At 50.7% G+C, this 19394-nt stretch overlaps 1 protein-coding gene across 1 annotated transcript in view; it reads right to left on the bottom strand.

The window, feature by feature from the left end:
* Positions 1 to 15797: 15797 nt before the first annotated feature.
* Positions 15798 to 19394, bottom strand: part of NSUN2 (NOP2/Sun RNA methyltransferase 2) — a 28460-nt gene continuing 24863 nt past the window's right edge. Inside the window, exon 19 of the mRNA XM_076007925.1 lies at positions 15798 to 16894. Coding sequence (XP_075864040.1) covers positions 16462 to 16894 — 433 coding nt within the window. The 3' untranslated portion in view covers positions 15798 to 16461. The remainder of the gene's footprint in view (positions 16895 to 19394) is intronic.

Raw genomic sequence — 19394 nt, forward strand, 5'->3', positions numbered from 1 at the left:
GCCTCAGCCTCCTAGAGAACTAGGATTACAGGCGTGAGCCACCGCGCCCAGCCTTGATTTTTTTCTTTTTAACTGAATTCAACTCTGCTGTCTTTCACTTTGTTTTAGGTGAGAAAATTGTATCACGCTTGTGTTAAGAGAAAACACATCCTGATCTCTTTTTCTCCTGAAAATCTATGAATGAAATGATAGTCTCCTGTGTGCGTGTGTGTGTGTGTGTGTGTGTGTGTGTGTGTGTGTGTGCTGGGTGTCGGGGGACCAGTCTGCATAGACATAACAAGATTAGACCAAAGGTTGCTGCTTATTGGAGCTGGGGAGCAGCTACATGAGGAAACCTCATTGCACCATTCTCCCCACTTTTGTATGTTTCAAGGTTTCCATAACAAAAACTTAACAAAATTAAATTAAATTGATGAATCAAGAAATTCAAGATGAATTAAAAACTTAAATGTAAGACATGAAACCATAAGCATTCTAGAATAAAATGTAGGAAAAAACTCTTTTGGACATCAGCCTAGGCAGAGAATTTATGACTAAGACCCCCAAAGGCAAATATAGCAACAACAAAAATAAATAAATAGGACTTAATTAAATTAAAATGCTTCTGCACAGCAAAGGAAATAATCCATAGAGTGAACAGACAACCTACAGAATGGGAGAAAATATTCACCTATACATCCAATAAAGGACTGATATCTAGATCTACACAGAACTTAAACAAATCATCAGGGGAATAAAACAAAAACAAAAAGCAAGCAAATGACTTAAACAGAAGTTTTTCAAAAGAAGATAGACAAATAGCCAACAAACATATGGAAAAATGCTCAACATCACTAATCATTAAGGAAATGAAAATTAAAACTACAATGAGATACCATCTTACCCCTGTCATAGTAGCTATTATTAAAAAGTCAGAAAAACAATAGACGCTGGCATGGATGAAGAGAGAAAGGAGTGCTTATACACTGTTGATGAGACTGCAAATTAGCGCAACCTCTATGGAAAACAGTATGGAGTTTCCTCAAAGAAATAAATGTAAACCTCTCCTTTGATCCAGCAAGCCCACTGCTGGGTATCTTCCCAAAGGAAATGAAGCCATTTAATGCTCAAAGAGCACCTGCAGTCAAATGTTTATCGCAGCATAAATCACGATTGCAAAGATGTGCTTAAGACTCACATCATCACACAAGGCTCATGAATCAGATGCTCATAACTATATTGTGTGGCCACAGTGTCCCATGTTTCACTTGGGGAAACTGAGGTGGCACAGCAGGGCAGGCCCCATGCTCTTGCCACATTGTCTGTTTGGTTCTCCCCTGTGTGGCAGACTGAGGGAATCACAGACAGCAAACACTCTCCCCTCCCGTCCTGATGCGGCAAGGGCTGCTTGCTGAGAAGGCGTGAAGCAGGGGGGACCTGCCGAGAAGAACGACTAGAAGCTTGGACATGCCGGAGCATCATTCAACACACCTGCCAAAGGTGGCCTTTTGTGCTCGGGGAATGCTTTGATTTGAGTACAGCCCACATTCTGCGATGCCAGCTATTAACTTGATAAACTGCAAATGACATTTGTCCAGTAGAGAGGATGACCCCAGAGACCATGTCATTACTGCCCTGCAGGTGATGGCCCAATTTCACTCCTCCATGACAAACACGGTCCGGCATCTCTTTTCCAGCCTGCTGTACGGACCTGTTCCTCAAGCGCCCATTCCAGCAGCTTCGCCAGCCTGCTTCCCCCTCCTCGCTGAGTTAAGTGAATCCTCAACGGCTCACTGACCTGCACTCACCATGTGCTCACGCTCGCTCCTGTCCGAGCGTCAGGTTTGAATTTTTTAAATTATCCTCGGGTCCCGCGACGGCATGCTTGTGTGTACCAAGTTTCATAAACACTGCAGAGCACGCCATGTTTAACAACAACAGCCACATTCAGCCAAGGTCTGACATTATGATTCATCTATAGACTAATATTTGTCTTGCCCTCAAATACCAACAGTGGTTTTTTTTTCTTTAAAGAAAAGACAAGGCCTGTTGCAGCGGACGCCTTGGCGCTGGCACTCCAGCAGAGGGTGGTCGTGCACTTGGGCTTCCAGCGGCGTCAGCGGCGGGCTGATGAGGGGTCTGCCCATCTGGTGACCTGCCATTCCCATATCTATCTCACTCAGGGGAGTCAGGGCTATTCCGGGGAGTGGTCACCGCAGAAGGTCCGCTCAGGTAACCGAATGTGAAAGGGGACAGATGTGGCCCCCAGGAGCGTCTCCAGCAAGGACCCATTGTGGGGGGAAGCGAGGTGGCTGCCTGCAGTGACAGGGAACGTGCAGAAGCAGTGGACTCAGGAGACCCGGCTCAGGCCCCACCCGGACCTCCCGAACAGCTCAGCAGGCCGACAGGGGAGCTCCAAGACCAGCTGTGAAGGAGAGTCTATTGCAAAATCCCTCGGAGGAAACTTATCCCTCAAATCTACTAGAGCCCAACAGCCTTCCACGAAAGCCCTGGTTTGTCCCAGATCTTAGCCGCTCGACATTAAAAGTATAGTTTCTTCTCGAAGCTTCGCCATCCCTCCATCGCTTCAACCCCTGGCTTCCTTCAAAGGCCGGGACATTCCCTGAGATGTTTCTCTGTCCGTCTCTCCAGTCACCTCCACCTCGAGCAAATTTTTTCTGAGTCACCTCAAGAAAAAAAGGAAAACACCTTTCCCTTTCCTGTACCTCTCTCCTCCTAAGTGATTCCAAGCACTGCGTAGAGTGGAAAATCATATCAGAAATAAATAGGGGCCTGGTGCGGCGGCTCGCTCCTGTAATCCTAGCACTCTGGGAGGCCGAGGCAGGAGGATTGCTTCAGCTCAGGAGTTTGAGACCAGCTTGAGTAAGAGCAAGACCCCGTCTCTACCAAAAATAGAAAAACTTAGCCCAGCATGGTGCTGCACACCTGTAGTCCCAGCTACTCAGGAGGCTGAGGCAGGAGGATTGCTTGAGCCCAGGAGTTGAGGTTGCTGTGAGCTACGATGATGCCACTGCACTCTAGCCCAGAGTGACAGAGTGAGATTTTGTCTCAGAAAAAAAGGAAAGAAAGAAAGAAATAGGATGAACCTTGACTTACAGGTGAAAACTGAAGGCTCACTCATTAGGGAGCACTCTATGCCCCAGGGTTCCAGCAGAGGAACAGAAGAGGGAGCCTGCAGGATACACACAGAAAGAGAGAGGCAGAGAGACAGAGCAAGGCACCTAGATTTTTATTTAAAGGCTTATCAATTATCAAGGCTGGCAAGTTCCAAATCCGTGGTCAGACTATCCAGAAGGCAGGCTGGAAACTCTGGGGAAGGAGCTGATGCCACGGTCTTGAGGAAGAATCTCTTCTTTCTCAAGGAAACCTCAGTTTTGCTCTTAACGTCTTCGACTGATTAGACAAGGCCCACCTGCACTATGGAGGGTAACCACCTCGACTTAAAGTCGCCTGATTGTAGGTGTTGACCACAACTACAAAACACCTGCACAGCAGCACCTGGACTTGTGATGGATCAAATCACTGCAAATGACAGCTTAGCCAAAGCAACACCTACAAATGACAGTCACAAACGCTATAGAATTAGCCTCCCAACTGCTTGAGCCCTGGAGTTTGAGATTGCAGTGAGCTATTATGACACCACTGCACTCTAGCTTGGGCAACAGAGCAAGATCTTGTCTCAAAAAAAAATAAAATAAAATCCAAAAAAATAAAAAAAAAATTAACCTCCTGAGTTGAGTGGCTGCCCAGGCTGGTGATGTTAACTGGCACCTGGAGAGGCACAGGACGCTGCTGTTCAAGTTGTCCCCAGACAGCAGGAAACACAGTGTCAGCCACCCACAGGGCCCCTCTGAGTGTGCAGCTCTTCTAGTCCCCTGCCCCCGCCGTGCCCAACCCCATGCGTAGTGGAGAGATGGCGGCAGAGGGAGCCATGACTCTGCCAGGCGGTGGCCGATGCAGGACTAGCTATTGGCCCACGTGACGCCTTTTATTGGAAACACTGGGGCGTATACTACTACATACACAGCATGTACCAAGCCATCAGTTCCTCTTTATCCTGGTTAAATTTGAAGATATTCGGATTATCCAAATAATTCTCCAAGTCCTTCTGCCTCAAAACCCCTCCACACCCAAATGCAAGCAAAACGATCAATTAAAGTGATAGTGTCAACAAAAAAATCCCGAGGTTCATAAATTTGGAGAGGAGACTGCTTCTTATAAAGAGTTGCAGGCCGCACGGTGGCCGTCCTGCAGGCCGGGAAGCAGAGCCTCTGGCAGGGCCGGAGCAGGCTCTTCAAAGGAGGAAAGATGAGGCAGGAATTTACGCTGATCAGGTTGGCCAAGCATACATATTCAACAGGTTACGGGGAGAAGCTACGAATATTCATGAAGGGGAGCCGTGCACATGCATACCAAGCAAACATGCATGTTACATGCATCCCATGTTCACTTGAGGGTGAAAGCTGAACATTTAAATGCATTAAAATTAGGTCCTGTACATCAAAAGGTGAAGCAGGGACACTGAGGCACTCAGTGCCCAGCCTCGGTCAGCTGGCCAGAACTAGTCCATGGTCGGTGGTGGTCAGCTGGCCAGAACTAGTCCATGGTCGGTGGTCCCTCTTCTCAGGAGAAAGTTACTGAACTCACACTCACGTCCCATCAAAGCCGCAGTTACGGCTTGCGGGATGCGGGGTCAGTAGTCAGTGCCTGGCGGTTGGTGGGTTCCAGTTGTTTCCACCGTGCTCATCCCGAGGCCAGTGCTGGTTTAGCTGCTGGAGGAAAAGAAAAAACCCTGTGGCACTCAGAACATCGTTTATTCGTTAAGCATAGAGGTGTGTGACCTCCCCCTTGCCTGGCACGGCCTTCGGTTTCGTTTATAACTTGGTATCTTACCGCCACATAGAGTGCCTTCCGTCAGTCCCATGCTCCCCGCCTTAGCAAGGGCACGGATTTCAGGCAAGTGGGGCTTCGTGATGCTCAGGAGCCGCGTTGCCGTGGGCGCGTGCAGGCGCGCAGGGGCAGGCCACGCGGCCCACTGCCCTTCCGTGCCCTCCCCGGTCCCTCGGAAGCCTCTCGTCTCGGGAGGAGCAGCCCCGCACGCTGGCTCCCGCCTGCAGCCCAGCTCTGTGACTCGGGACGGGCGCCGTCCTCTACCCGGAATGCCGTTCCCCACCTCCAGCGTGAGCAGGGGCGGCCAGCTGAGCCCTAAAATCCTCTGTCTTCGTGGATAACGGCATCGCCTCCTGTGATCGCGGGAGTTTACGGCTGCTGTATTTTCCTTTCCGTGGCATCTCTTTGGTTTTGGCCGTGACTTATTTGCTGCCGCGTCCTCCGTGCGGCCGGCCGGCCCCAGTCATTCCGACCATCTCTTGTTCCCGTCGTTCCTCTGGGAGAGTGCTGCCTGCTTTCCAAAGCAGTTTCTAGGAAGGCATTACAGCAGAGCGCCTGTGGTGTCTGTGCCCCCACCTGTCCTTGTCACCTGGGCAAGAGAGCTTCTGCCACCGTCAGGAGGGCCCGTCCGTGAGTGCCCTGCCGCCCGGGCTCCCCGCGGCAACGTTCTGCAGGTGCAGAGGGGAGAAGGGCTGGAGGAAGAAAGGCCTCAGAGTCACTCCCCCTCCAAGTCACCTCTGTCACCACAGTCACGATCCAGAGGTGGGGTGACCGAGGGCAGCGTTCCAAAGGCTTGCAGGCACTTCTCAATGCCACCCCCACACACGTCCGAAGAAATCGGCCCTCTGGGGAGTCCGCACGGGCCTGGGAAGCTTGTGGAATGTCAGCGTCTCTACATCCCTAGAAGGAGCACAGATCTCAGCAAAACCCGAATGGAGGTCCCTTGTGCGTGCTGGCACAAGTATGTGCGAGAGCTGGTGGCGATAGCCGCCGTGAGGTCTGCGGGCACTGCTGAAGCAGGAGGGGCCCGGCGGGCGGGCGGGGAGAGTGTGACCTGGGGCCTGGGGTCCGCAGCTTCCGGCGCCTCCAAGCATGTTCTGCTCTCCCGGGCTGTCTGTTACCAGTCTGCAGTCTCCGCGGGCAGGGGCCACCTCTGCTTTAGTGGGACAACACCTCCAGCTGGGGCTGTGTGGGGGCCACAGACGGGCCCCGAGCGAGGCCTGAGGTTGCCCAGGCAACCCCGCTGCAGGCCCGGCCCGGCGGCTGGGACGCGCACTCCTCAGGCAAGCTTGGTGAGGCGCAGATGGCATCACAGGTGCGTGGGACACAGATCTGCCGTGAACGCGCAATGTCCCTCCGACAAGCACAGAGAGCAGGCGGGCAGGGCAGGCAACTTGGCCCGTCACAGGACTTGTGAGCAGGCGTGGCGTGGCGTGGGCTGCAGCCGCGGGCAGTCTCGGTTCCCACCGAGAGTTTGGAGACGCGTTTCCTTAACCGCAAGCCGCCCCTTCCCCTGAGCTCGGGTGGAAACGCGAGATCTGCTCCCGGGCGGGCGCTGAAGCCCTGGCCGTCGTTTTGGCCGCACGGTGCGTTTTGCCGTGAGTTAGCTTTATTGTCCCTTAAATGTCCTATGATGCTTGATACAGGATTTCTGGTACATATGCTTCATGAGGCTAAATAACTGTCCTTCTGTCCTTAGCTTGTTTTTTTTTAAATAAGGAATTCGTCTTGAATCTTAAATCAATAATTTAAGATTTAATAATTTAATAATTCGTCTTAAATCAATAATTATATTTTAGTCTTTCTTCTTTAACCTCCTAATATTCCTCATATAATATATAATTCCTTATGTCATTAAACATATAAATTCATATGTAATTTATTTTATTATGTAAATATAAATTATTCATAAATTTATGAATATATTACTATAGTTATATAAAGAATATAATTCCCTGTATTTTATGAATACGTCGTGATGGGTTCAAGTTTTAACCAGTGCTCAATCTGCGTCCCTGTGTTTTATGGGGTCCGTCTGCATCGGTGACGGGAATCCTGTCAGTGTTCCCCTCGTGTGCATCCTCATCCAGTTTGAGTCCCCTGGGTACACCAGCCTTGTACAACGATCGGGGAGACTCTCCAACTTTTTTTATAAAATGGGTTTAGCATAGGAAAAGATGTTTCCTGAAAATTTGGTGAAACTTGGCTGCAAACCTCCCTGGGCCTACTGGTTCCCTTTTCCTTCCTCCCTACGGTTGTTACTCCTACTCAGGTTTTCCTCTTCCTGGAATAACTCTGGTACCTTGCACCTACCTGGGTACTTTCATTTCTCCTATGCCTTCAAATCCATTTGTGTGAGAGTAGGCTTAGCATACTCTTGCAAGCTTAAGAGTCTCTTCAGTGGGTAACAACCTTCCTTCGTTCTCTCTTTTCCTTGAGCAGTTACCGATGATTGGTCTATTTTATTGGTCTTTTCAAAAGAATAAGCTTTTGAATTACTGATCACCCCTACTGAGTATGTGTTCCATCTCCCTACTGTGCGTTTGCTCAAGCTAGTTAGCTGATGCTCAGATCCCTGTATTCTATAGTACTTGTCAATTTCTGTTAGAGGCTATTATTGCAATTTCTCAATATAATCACATATTTGTCCGTTTCTTCTTATATTGGTAATGTTTTTTTTTTCTTTTTAAAGCATTCTGTGTAAGACGCTTTAAGGTTAAAGGCTGCTACGTGTTCTTGGTGGGTTATTCCTTTTATAAATATAAAACGTGTAGGGTTTCTCTATTTTTCTCGGTTTACCGTGTCTTGTCATGAATTCCGCTTTATGTGATATTGATATCAAAACACCTAATACCTATCATAATTGAAAATGCACGTACTCCTTGACCAATACATCTTATGTATGGAATTTATTCTGGCGGCATGTGCGAAGGTTTGAAACGGAAGGCACGACACTGTTCAGGGGGCCTCTGGGCGGCGGCGAGGGGTGGAGGCGGCCCAGACGTCTGCCCGCTCGCCGGGTCTGGTCCAGAAAGAACGACACTCTCCTGTCACCAACAGGAAATGATCGCTGAGACCTGTTATTAAACAAAAGCAAATTCTAGGAACAGAACGACCCGTGTGGACGTCAATATTTGCATAGCAGGGGACTCGTATCTCCCGGTCCTGTGTCTGCGTGGAGCGTCTCCGGAAGGGCAGACAGGAAATTGTTCCCGCGCCCGCCGCCGCCGCCGTGGACCGTGGTGTCTGGGGCCAAGGGCGGGAGTGAGGCGTTTCACTGATTCGAATCTTTCAAATATTGAACTCCTTGAGTGTTTGTTCAAAACACAATTAAAATGGAATATCCACACCTGCATCTTGTATTAGCATTTGCCTATTATCAGTCTTGTTTCCAGTTTTTGAAGCTGGTTTACATTTTCTATTTGCTATGTTTTCTAGCTTTTTCTTTCTTTCTTTTTTTTTTTTTGTTTTCCTTTCTTGCTCTCCTTAGATTGAGGCCATTGTGTGACAGTTTTTCCTCTAGTGGCTTGGAGGTTATACTTCCTATTTCTCTCTATCTGATCGTCATTCTGCCAGGCGAACAGACATCACGCAGTGGTGGCGCGCATGCAGAGGCGCCCGGGTCTGACGCCGTCCTGTCCCCCCAGCAGCAGCGGCGGGGAGTCCTGCAGCTGCTGTCTGTCAGCTGATGCGCTCTGGGGGGGGCTGCCCCGGCTGGAGAACGTCTCCTTGCCCGCGGCCCCACTCCGTCTGCAGGGCAGCCCACGCGTGGCCTCTAACGACTGCGTGAAGAGTGGCGGTGTGTGAAGGCCGGGCCCCCGCACCCCAGCTCTGCCAAGCCGTCCAGCTCCAGAGCCCCTGAGGGTGCCTTCTCATGCCTTGGACACAGCCCACGCCTCCCCGCGTCCTCCCCGCGACCTTCACGTCCTGCGTGCACGTCTCCAGCGCAGAGTCTGTCCCCCACCCAGGAACGTGGCTTCCAAAGACCGATGCATGTGACGAGGTCTCACACGCACCGCAGTGTGCAAGCGGACGGTCCGATCGCGAAAGGGCATCAGTCGTGAAGACGCATCTCCGCGTGCTGGTCTAGACGGCCGCACCCTCCCAGTACCCTCTCCGGTCCCTTCGCATTGCTTGTATAACAGTTGTCGTTCTTTAAAACGGGTGGAAATTTTTGGAGACCTTGATTTTGGGAAATGATATTTGTCACGACCCAAACCCACCTGGATAAACAAACGACAGATTATTTGCTTTTATTGTGAAAAGCAAAGTCGTTCCCCTAACGCCAGCAACGACCTTATAAATAACCTCATTGGAACATACAAATTCGTGTCAGTTCCCAGGTACTTGGACGGTTTTAATGCAGGGCCGATGCTGTCCAGTTTTTATTAGTTTTCCGTTCACTAGTTTAGAATAATCTCCCACACTAAAGTTTGACTTTTTGAGGAGGGGAGAGGCAGGCGGCAAAAAATTAGTGTTTGAAATGGAAGAGGGGTCCGGGACACAGTTCTACGTTCCCCGCCGCGACTGTCCCCGGGCCCCCGTGCGGCTGCCAGCCCAGCAGAGGTGCAGGAGTCCTCTCCTTCCCAGACCCACACAAAGAAAGCAGAGCGAGAATGCATGAGCCCTGTGACGCTGCTTCTTTCTCGGGGCTTCGATTCGATGGCGGGCTGCACCAGTCCCTGCGGCGTCACAGACTTGGCAGCAGCGGAGCACGTGAGCAATGACGACGACTAAGTCTCCAGGCACTTCACCCACTTCCTCTTCGGTTTCCCCCGATCAAAAGGTTTTATTCACTAGCAAAAGGAGAAAGCAGTGCTTATCAGTAAATGTACGGTCTTGGCACTCCCTGCCCACAATCAGCCGTGGCCGTGAAACCCTGGCTCCGAGACGCTGTTCTCGGTGCGGTGATACATTCGCTGACGCAGCCCTCGGCACAGCCTGTCATCAGGAGGCTGCCACCGCTGTGCCCATTCTGCAGATGAGGAAAGGGAGGCCCAGAGATGTTAAGAAACTTGCCCAGGGTCGCACAGTCAGGAAGTAAGCAACGGTGTCAGTTATCGATGGCTCTGTGACAAATTACCCCAGATTTGGGGGCTTGAAACAGCATCTAACATCTCGGTTTCTGAAGGTCAGGAGTGCTGGCCTGGCGTAGCTGGGTCTTCTGCTTCACGGTCTTTCAAGAGGGTCGTCGTCTCAAGCTCAGCCAGGGAAGGATCCGCTTCCAAGCCCACTCTCAGGGCTGTGGGCAGGACTCAGTGCCAAGTGAGTCGCTGGCCTCAGGGCCCCACTTCCTTGCTTCTGCGAGTGTCCCCTCGGGGAGGCAGGCAGGCGTGCAGGAGTGCGTGCACAGCAGGCCCGATGCAGGGCTCCCTTGGCTGGCGTCTGGACGCTTGGGTCTCGGGAGTGCTGCCAGCACCCCAACCGATGCGAGCGGTTCGCTGTGCCTAAGTTGTTTATGCGAACGACGTGCTGCACACCTGCTTCCCCGTGGGAATGTTGGGCGTGCCAGACACAGGTGCCGCGTGACCCCAGCAGGAGCCCTGGGCACTGAGTCTCCCGTGAGCTGCCCTAGTAGACGACACTGTGCGCGGGCTGTCATGACCCACCGGATGGACTATGTCCTGTGTGCCTCCCCTGGGGGAGGACTCTTGGAAGCCCCCGCCTGGTTTCTTCTGGGTGTCACCCGTGTGCCTTTTCCCTCTGCTGCGTTTACGAGCCTCTCCCTATAACAGATCACGGCCGCCGCTGAGTCCTGGGAGCCCTCCTAGTAGACCATCTGACCTAGAGGTGGTCTTGGGGACCCCAGCACTGCACGAGAGAGAGTGCCACCAGCAAGATGGAAGTCACAGTCTCCTCTCGCCTCATTTGGAAGCGACACCCCATCACTGTTGTCATCCTGTGCATTAGAAGCAAGCCGCTGGGTGCAGCCCACACCCCTAGAGAAATGCACAAGGGCAGAGTCCTGGAGGCGGGGGACTCGGGGCCACCCCAGAGGCACACAGGCCACCAGAGCAGGGCAGGAGTCGAGGCTCTGGCCCTCCACGCCAGGCCGATCAGCGCTCGCCAAAGTGAGTGACACACACAGCCCGGTGTCCTGTTTCCTGAGAAGTGCTCTGAGAATGGAGTTCCATCTGCTAATGTGAAACACATATATAAACACATATAGGCCGGGCACAGTGGCTCACGCCTGTAACCCTAGCACTCTGGGAGGCCGAGGTGGGCAGATTGCTCAAAGTCAGGAGTTCAAAACCAGCCTGAGCAAGAGCAAGATCCCATCTCTACTATAAATAGAAAGAAATTAATTGGCCAACTAATATATATATATATATATATATATATATATATAAAATTAGCCAGGCATGGTGGCACATGCCTGTTGTCCCAGCTACTCGGGAGGCTGAGACAGGAGGATCACTGGAGCCCAGGAGTTTGAGGTTGCTGTGAGCTAGGCTGACGCCACGGCACTCTAGCCCAGGCAACAAAGTGAGACTATGTCTCAAAAACAAAAACAAAACACATATAAATGTTTTATTAATGTGAAAATATATATATATAAATATATATAGAGAGAGGCCATGGATGTCCACTAAGAACTCTGCCCTCTGGACTCACATATGCACAAATATCTCTTACATCACTTATTCATTTATTCATCATTCACTTATTTATTACATAGGTCTAAGATTCCCATGGTTCAACATAAATGGTCCCCAACTTATGATGGTTTGACTTATGATTTTTCAACTTTGTGATGGTCCAAAAGCGTGTGCATTCAATAGAAACTGACTTGGAATTTTGATCTTTTCTTGGGCTAATGATGCGCTGTAGATACTCTCTCGTGACACTGGCAGCAGCCACGAGCTGCAGCCCCTGGTCATCCATGTGACCACAAGGCTACAGCAGACTGAGTTGCCAGGTATTTTCCCAACGGCAGGCTGATGAAAGTGTTCTGAGCACGTTTAAGCTAGGACAGGCTAGCTATGACGTCCGGTAGGTGAGGTGTATTAAATCCATTTTCAACTCAGGACATAACCGGTCATTAGGTTGAGGAGCATCTGTATTTAAAATCTCTTTCCTAACCTGGGCCTGGGGCCACAGTGGATCCCCTGCCCAGAGCCAAACAATATTGTCAACTTCTGTATCTTTCATTTTATGAAACTTCAGAAGTCTGATTGTCTGTCTAGAAGCCTGTGTATCTCTGCCTTTTACCCCAATGGCAACAGAGTAAACACTCTTGACTGCACTTGCCTTCCTCTTTCTCGGTGGTTATTAGACTCCAGGACACAGAAAGCCGCTTCAACCCCCTTGGTGGCTGCAGCATTCCAGCAGGTGGCGCTGTACCACTTATGTCCCAGGGCCCTGGTCACCAGGGGGCTTCCTGGTCTTCTGCTGTAAATCACCTTGCATCGAATGACACTGCAGACACACTTACACATCTGTAGGTGTGTGAAGCTAGCTCGTTGGGTCAATGTCACGTTTGTCATTCTTTTTTAGGAAATTTATTTTATTCACCTTCTTAATAAGTATTTCAAAGTTCAGAGGTTCGGAACAAAGGGTTTTAAGTAGAAAGTTTGTCTCCCGTTTATACTCCACCCACCAGATCCATGGGGTGACTTCAGAGACCCTGGTCACAGACAAGCCTGTCTAGGTAGGGCTGAGAAATCCTGCTTCAGCCAGTGTCTTTTCTTCTGCAATGCACTCTTTGTGGATCGGCACCCTGCCAAAGTGTTGATTAAAATCAGAGAAAGAGCCCAGCATGGTGGCTCACACCTGTAATCCTAGCACTCAGGGAGGCTGAGGTGGGAGGATCACTTGAGCCCAGGAGTTCGAGGCTGCAGTGAGCTACGATGACACCACTGCACTCCGGCCTAGGCAACAGAGGAGACCTTGTCTTCAAAAAAAGAAAAAAGAAAGAAAACACTTCCGTGTAACCATTCGTGTTAGGAATATCCTTTCCTTGTTCTTTAAATAGTCTCATCAGGCTTAGCCATGCCCCGTCATCACTGTCCACTTTACCGATGAACAGGATTTTAAGCAAGTATTTTTCACCCTGTGTAGTCTGTGCTTCTTGCTGGTGGCTTCTCTGTTTGCTTCGATCCCTATATTCAAAGCTGGAGGCTGTTCTCAGATGTCCGGTGACCCCGGGTTGTCTGCTCTCAATTAAGCGAGGGGCTCACGGCACTTTGGCAGCAACGAGCCTTGGAACCACCGCATCTCTGAGTGTCGCCACAGGGTGACAGGAGTGGGCCATTCCTTGGGAGCCCTGAAGCCACTATCTTTAGGGCTTCTCTGGAGCTGGACAGGTTCACCAGAGAAGCGTTCTGCAGTAACCCCCTTCTGGAGAACAAGGTCTGGCTGCCCCAAACATTCTGGGAGCTGAGGTGGGGGATGCAGTCACTAAACCCCTCCGCACCTGTGGGCAACCAGGCCCCCTCCCCTCCCTGCCCAGCACCTCCAGTCCAGGGACTGGGACAGCGAGTGTCACTAGACAGGGCGTGGAGGAAGGGTGCTGAAGTTTTTTTGGCCCTGGCACAGCCGGTGAGTTTTTGGAGAGCCATGGTCTGATGGTCCAGCCCCAGCAAAAAACAGGTAATTAGTATATGCAAGGGTCAAACAATGTTGTAAATGCAGTGAGGAAATCGGGGCATGCAGCCTGCCACCAGAGAGGGAGCTGTAAGCACAGAAGAGGCACCAGCAGGAAAACCCAGCGTGCTGTGCTGGGATCGGACGCACTGGCGTGACGTGGCTTTTAACAACGTAGGTAGACCAGGTGTATGAACAGCCGGCCCTCCGCATCCAAGGTTTCTGCTTTCATGGATTCAACCAGTCGCAGATCAAAATCACATATACATCTAAACATGGATGGCTGCGTCTGCATTGAACATGTAGACGTTTTTCTTTGTCATTATTCCCTAAACAATACACTGTACCTACTGTTTACATAGCACTCACACTGTATTAGGCATTTTAAGTAATCTAGAGATGATCTAAAACATACAAGATGTGCATACATTATATGCAAATACTGTTATCATTTTATATCAGGGATTTGAACATCTATGGATTTGGGTATTCACAGGGGGTCATGGATATCAAGGGACAACTATATATACACGTGTGTGTGTGTGTGTACACACAGATATATTTGTTTCCTAGTTAATGTCTGCTGAGGGTGAGAAATGATACCCCAGTAGCAATGAACACACCTACCGCCAGATCTTGGGGGTCTAACTAACAAGCCTCACAAAAGGAGCCAGGGATCTCCCATTGTGCCAAAAGAGATGATAGGGCCATGCAGGACACTGGAAGCAACTAGAAGCAGCTCCCACTGGCCATTCAGGAGCACTTTGAGCATCAAAATAAATGACAGTTAACAGATTAGAACTGACTGAATAAAGTGGAATCCTTGAATCCATACTAATATCAATAAATGAATAAACAAACAAATAGGGGATAGAGCACTTAGTATAGAATGAAAAGTAATAATGGAGAAGGGATTCTATGCCTTAGGTGTAAGCTACTCAGGAAAATAAAAATAAAAAAGAAATTTAAAATTAAAAAAAAAGAGAAGGGATAATAAAGCAGAAAATCATCATTTTACAGCTACCATGGTAAAAATCAGTTAAGAGAAAAATTATCAAGAGATGCTAAAGTTGACAGTTAAAAGTGTGAATATATAGCCTTGAAATATCTCCCTGCAAAATACTAACTCTCCATGTGGAGAGACATGGCGGGCAGACACCACCCTAAGTGAAACTTAACATCAATACGAGGAGAAAAACCAACATCGTGAGCCTCCTGACAGGCTGCCGTGCAAAGAACTGTGCTACTCTTGCCAAAAATGCATCGACTGTGGGGACACATTAGACCAAAAGACATTCTACAGAGAACTGACCTGGACCCCGCAAGCTGTCTGGATCGCAGCCGTGAGGCTGGGAATTATTCCGGATGGGAGTGGACTCGGGAGACAAGATGGCAAAGACAAGTCGCGGAGACACTGCTGGGCCCACGGCACTTTTAGCGAGCTCGCAGGTCAGCTGGCGACTTGCATCAAGCGCTCCTGCTGATGCTCGTGCTGGGAGCAGTGAAGAGGGCCTTCTCCTTAGGGAAGACACGCTAAGTAGCAAGGCGCACTGGAACATGTGTGCAACTGGCTGTCAAATGGCTCAGAAAAAACTGAGTTATGTACACACAGAGATGCTCGTGCACATGTGGAAAATGTTAACTAGAGAATTCAAGTGAGGGGCAAACAGGAGCTCCACATACCAGTGAGTTACAGTTTTTCAAAACACACTCAGGAGACGAATCGACCCCACGCAATGTGCGGTCTGGGTTTGCGCAGCCCGACGCCCTAACGCTGTGCTGGCGACCGCTGAGGCCAGGCGCCGGCCTGAGGCCCACCCACCGCCCTGCTGCAGGGTGGCGAAGGTTTGAAATTGTCTGGATAAGGTGTCACCGGCCCCAGAACCCGTCAGTGAGTGTGACGGACTGAGGTGCCAGGCAGTTCCTGCCCATGAGCCTCACGGACAGGTCCGCCAGCCCGGGCATGAGGGAACCACCCCGGGCCTGGATCCCACCCCCCCCACCCCGGGCCTGGAGCCCATCCCCCCCCACCCGGGGCCCCCAGTCTGCACCCTCCAGGCAGGAGAGGCCTGGAGCCCATCCCCCCCACACCCGGGGCCCCCAGTCTGCACCCTCCAGGCAGGAGAGGCCGACCACGGGAAAGCGCCTCAGTGCGGTGCTTCTCGCGGGACAGCCGACTTCACTCGGGACCAGCCTTTGAGGTGCAGCTGCTCTCACTAGATAAAGAAAGAGGGCTGCAATTCTAACATTTCCATTTAGCCAAAAAGGAAGAAACTTGTTCTTTCTGCCTCAGGAGAACAAAAACAAGAATCATATGAATATACACATTATCATTAATAATTTTATTTAAATATTCCAAGGATCCCAAGCCCCATTTAAAAATAAAAATTGCAAAGCACTTCATTCCATAAAAGCACATAAAATTCCCCCATAATTAGTATCACAATTCACGATACAGCTCTTACTTTGAGAAACATCTTATTTTATCCTTTATTACAAAAGGCACGGAAGTCATCTGAGGCCTCAGATATTAACCCCACTGCATAATAAGGTCACACTGCTAATGTGAAACTCAATTATTAAAGCTTATAGTACAGTTTCCCAACAATTCATAGAGTTGTAGGTTCTTTCTATAAATAATAATTAAAAAAATACTGGACCTTAAGACCAATATAGGCTTCACGAAAGGGACCTCAAATTCTGCAAGGGTAGTTTTATTTCTCGACAGAAGTACGACTTTAACAGCGAAAGTCTAAGACCAGCAGCAGAGCAGCACACACACTAGACCCAGCTCGGGCAAAGAAACAAAGCAAAGCGAGCAACTCCGGGATGCCCCAAGAATAGCTTTTGTAAGAACAGGAAAGCAGAGCTGATCACTCGGACCTCGCCTATCACCGTCAGCCTGCATCTTTAGAAATGGTCGGAATCAGTTCTGGATTTGGTTTCAGATGACCATGACCAAGGCGGGGGCTGGCCTGGGGCTGCTCACCGGGCCGGCTCGGCCCCGGCCGGGTCACAGCCTGCTGCCACGTTGGAGTCGCAGCCCGCATCTGTTTCCGGGTCACAGCCTGTTGCCACGTTGGAGTCGCAGCCCGCATCTGTGTCCGGGTCAGAGCCTGCTGCCGCGTTGGAGTTGCAGCCCGCGTCTGTGTCCGGGTGACAGCCTGCTGCCGCGTTGCAGTCACAGCCGTCCTCCTCTGCTCTCCGCTCCTCGCTCGCCTGGTCCTCCGGCTGCCCGGCACCGCCTGCACTCTCCTCGCCTGCTAGCACAGCCCCCTCGCTCTTCTTCTCTGCCGACACCTCCAGCCCCATCATCCTGAGATAATGAAGCCGTTCGTTCTTGGGCACGAACGTTCGGATGGAGGCCTTGCCCCGCCACCCGCACATCACGATGGGACACTGCAGGGCATCTGGGTTCCTACGAATAAAAATGGCTTCGTGTAAATGTTAAACCTTCTCACAATTGCGTCTAAAGAGATATTAATATGCAGCCTCTCAAAAAACAAAACAAAAAGAATACCCACAAAACCGCCAAAACTACTAGAAGGACATCTTAACCTGTGACCCTAGGATCCTTCTTCATGTCCCAAATAAGATCAACACCCTTGGGCTGGCCTTTCCTTCTGAGAGTTCACAATGGAACAGCCCCCAAATCTGCAGACTTCACACATGCTTTCAATGCCAGAATTTCTACCTACTTCAAGTTTGAAGTCCTGTGCATGCTACCCACCCACCCAACGAATGAGAGGCACGTCTCCCGGTGCTCCTCACAGCTGCCCTCACATATCCAACCGAATGAACCGAGGCTCCTTAGGATCTGGGTGACTTTGCCCAAAGTAACGAGAAGCACGTGTGGGACTGAGGACCATCTTTTCGACACTCAGTGCGTTGCCTAACACTGTGTCTAGTGACCCCGTCGCAAACTGAGCCCTGCCGGGCACGTGCCACTTTGCTCCCAGCGTGCAGCACTCTGTGCTGAGGCGTTGTCTCTAGCTCTCCAGCCCCGAGGCTGCTCAGCGCGCCCTTAGCAGAGCCACGGTGGGCGTGCACCACGAGGCCGCCCCTTCCCAAGTGCTTTGTGCACTGTTATTCAACTTGCTTCATACCGCCTCTGCTCTAGTTTTTAGGCGCCTAAAAGCCCTACTTAATTATCTTTCCACTTTCCTAGGGTAAAGCATGGGCACTGAGTGAGAGGAAAATACGAAAAATTCCCAAACTGCCACCTTTTAAAAAAAATAAAATCTAATAATTATTTCTGAAGCTGTCTTTTCACCTGTGTATTTCAACTAGTAAAAACTGGTGTTTACATGTGGAAAAGTGAGTCCATATCTTAAGATAGCCCTGTATTTTCTATATGGGCCGCATGGTTTGAAAAACCATTTCTGGGCCCTTATTCAAACTGCTTTGTAAAAGCACCGTGCATTTGTGATACAGCAGACAAGCGACCCCCTCCCCCCGTCTCCTCCTGAAACCTTCTCGTCACCCACTGCCCTCACCCCACAAAGCCCCGCCAATGGCACTCACAGCCAACCCTCGGGAGCCCGCCACGCCAGCTCCACACTGCTCTGCCCTCTCCCATCGGCTCCCACTCCACACGCTGCCCACGCCACCCGCCTTCACCACCTCTGCGTGGGGCACTGCCCCTATCCCCAGCACCCGTTTCCCCCCAGCTTCTGCACGTCCACGCGTTGTTCTGCTCCAGCCTCCCCGGCCACTCCCGCTTCTACCGCCTTTGCCCCTTCTAATGACGGCATACCCCAGGCAGACCGACACCTGTGTCCCCGACACCGTCTTCCTAAGTTATCTCATGAGCCTCATAGCTTCACACTGGATCTAGATGCTCATAAATCCCAAATGTCCACAGCTGGGCCTTTCTTTCCTCTGAATTCCTAATACTTCTATCAGCTGCCCACCCTAATGTCTACTTTCATGTCTACTCAAGCATTTCAAACTTAGTGTGTTGGTTCTTTCCTATTCTTCACATTTTGGGAGATGACATTTGCTCAACTCAAACCCAGAAGCCTATGTCGGGTGCTCCTCCGTCACCACCCACAACCCACCTGGGACACATCCTCACGGCCTTGCTCGACCCCACCAAGCCGCCCCCCAACTGGTCTGTTTATCATTCTCACCTGCCTCTCACCCTCCCCTGCCCACCCACTCTCTACAGTCCACTCCTGAGGACACACGAGACCCTTGGCCATGCAGGGGTGCAGGTCTTACCCCTCCGTTCTCCCCCCTCCTAGGCTGAGCCTTAGCCCCACCCCAGCGCCCTCTGGCCCACCCCTGCCTCAGGATGTGTCCCGGGCAGTTCCTTCTCTTCCCTCAGACCGGGGTCAAATGCTAACTTCCCAAAGAAACATACACTGTGGCTCTACCTAACCACCCTGCAAATCCCACTCAGCCCTGCACCCCGTTTTATTTCCTCCTCTTCAAAATGGTGCTTTAGGCTGGGCACGGTGGCTCATGCCTGTAATCCTAGCACTCTGGGAGGCCTAGGCAGGGTGATCACCTCAAGGTCAGGAGTTCAAAACCAGCCTGAGCAAGAGCAAGACCCCGTCTCTACTAAAAATAGAAAGAAATTAATTGGCCAACTAAAAATATAGAAAAAAATTAGCTAGGCATGGTGGCACATGCCTGTAGTCCCAGCTATTTTGGAGGCTGGGGCAGAAGGATCACTTGAGCCCAGGAGTTTGAGGTTGCTGTGAGCTAGGCTGACGCCACGGCACTCTAGCCCGGCAACAGAGTGAGACTATATCTCAAAGAAAAAGACAAAAATTGGTGCTTTACTTTACAAAGAGGCAGCTGTCATAGGTGAGACTCTGATCCTGCCACTCGAGCTGAGACACTCAGGCAAGCCACCTAACTCTGCGTCCTGCTGTCCTCATCTGACAAGTGCTGCCGACACCAGGGCCTGC

Source organism: Microcebus murinus, chromosome 11, assembly GCF_040939455.1.
Source record: "Microcebus murinus isolate Inina chromosome 11, M.murinus_Inina_mat1.0, whole genome shotgun sequence".
Taxonomy (NCBI): domain Eukaryota; kingdom Metazoa; phylum Chordata; class Mammalia; order Primates; family Cheirogaleidae; genus Microcebus; species Microcebus murinus.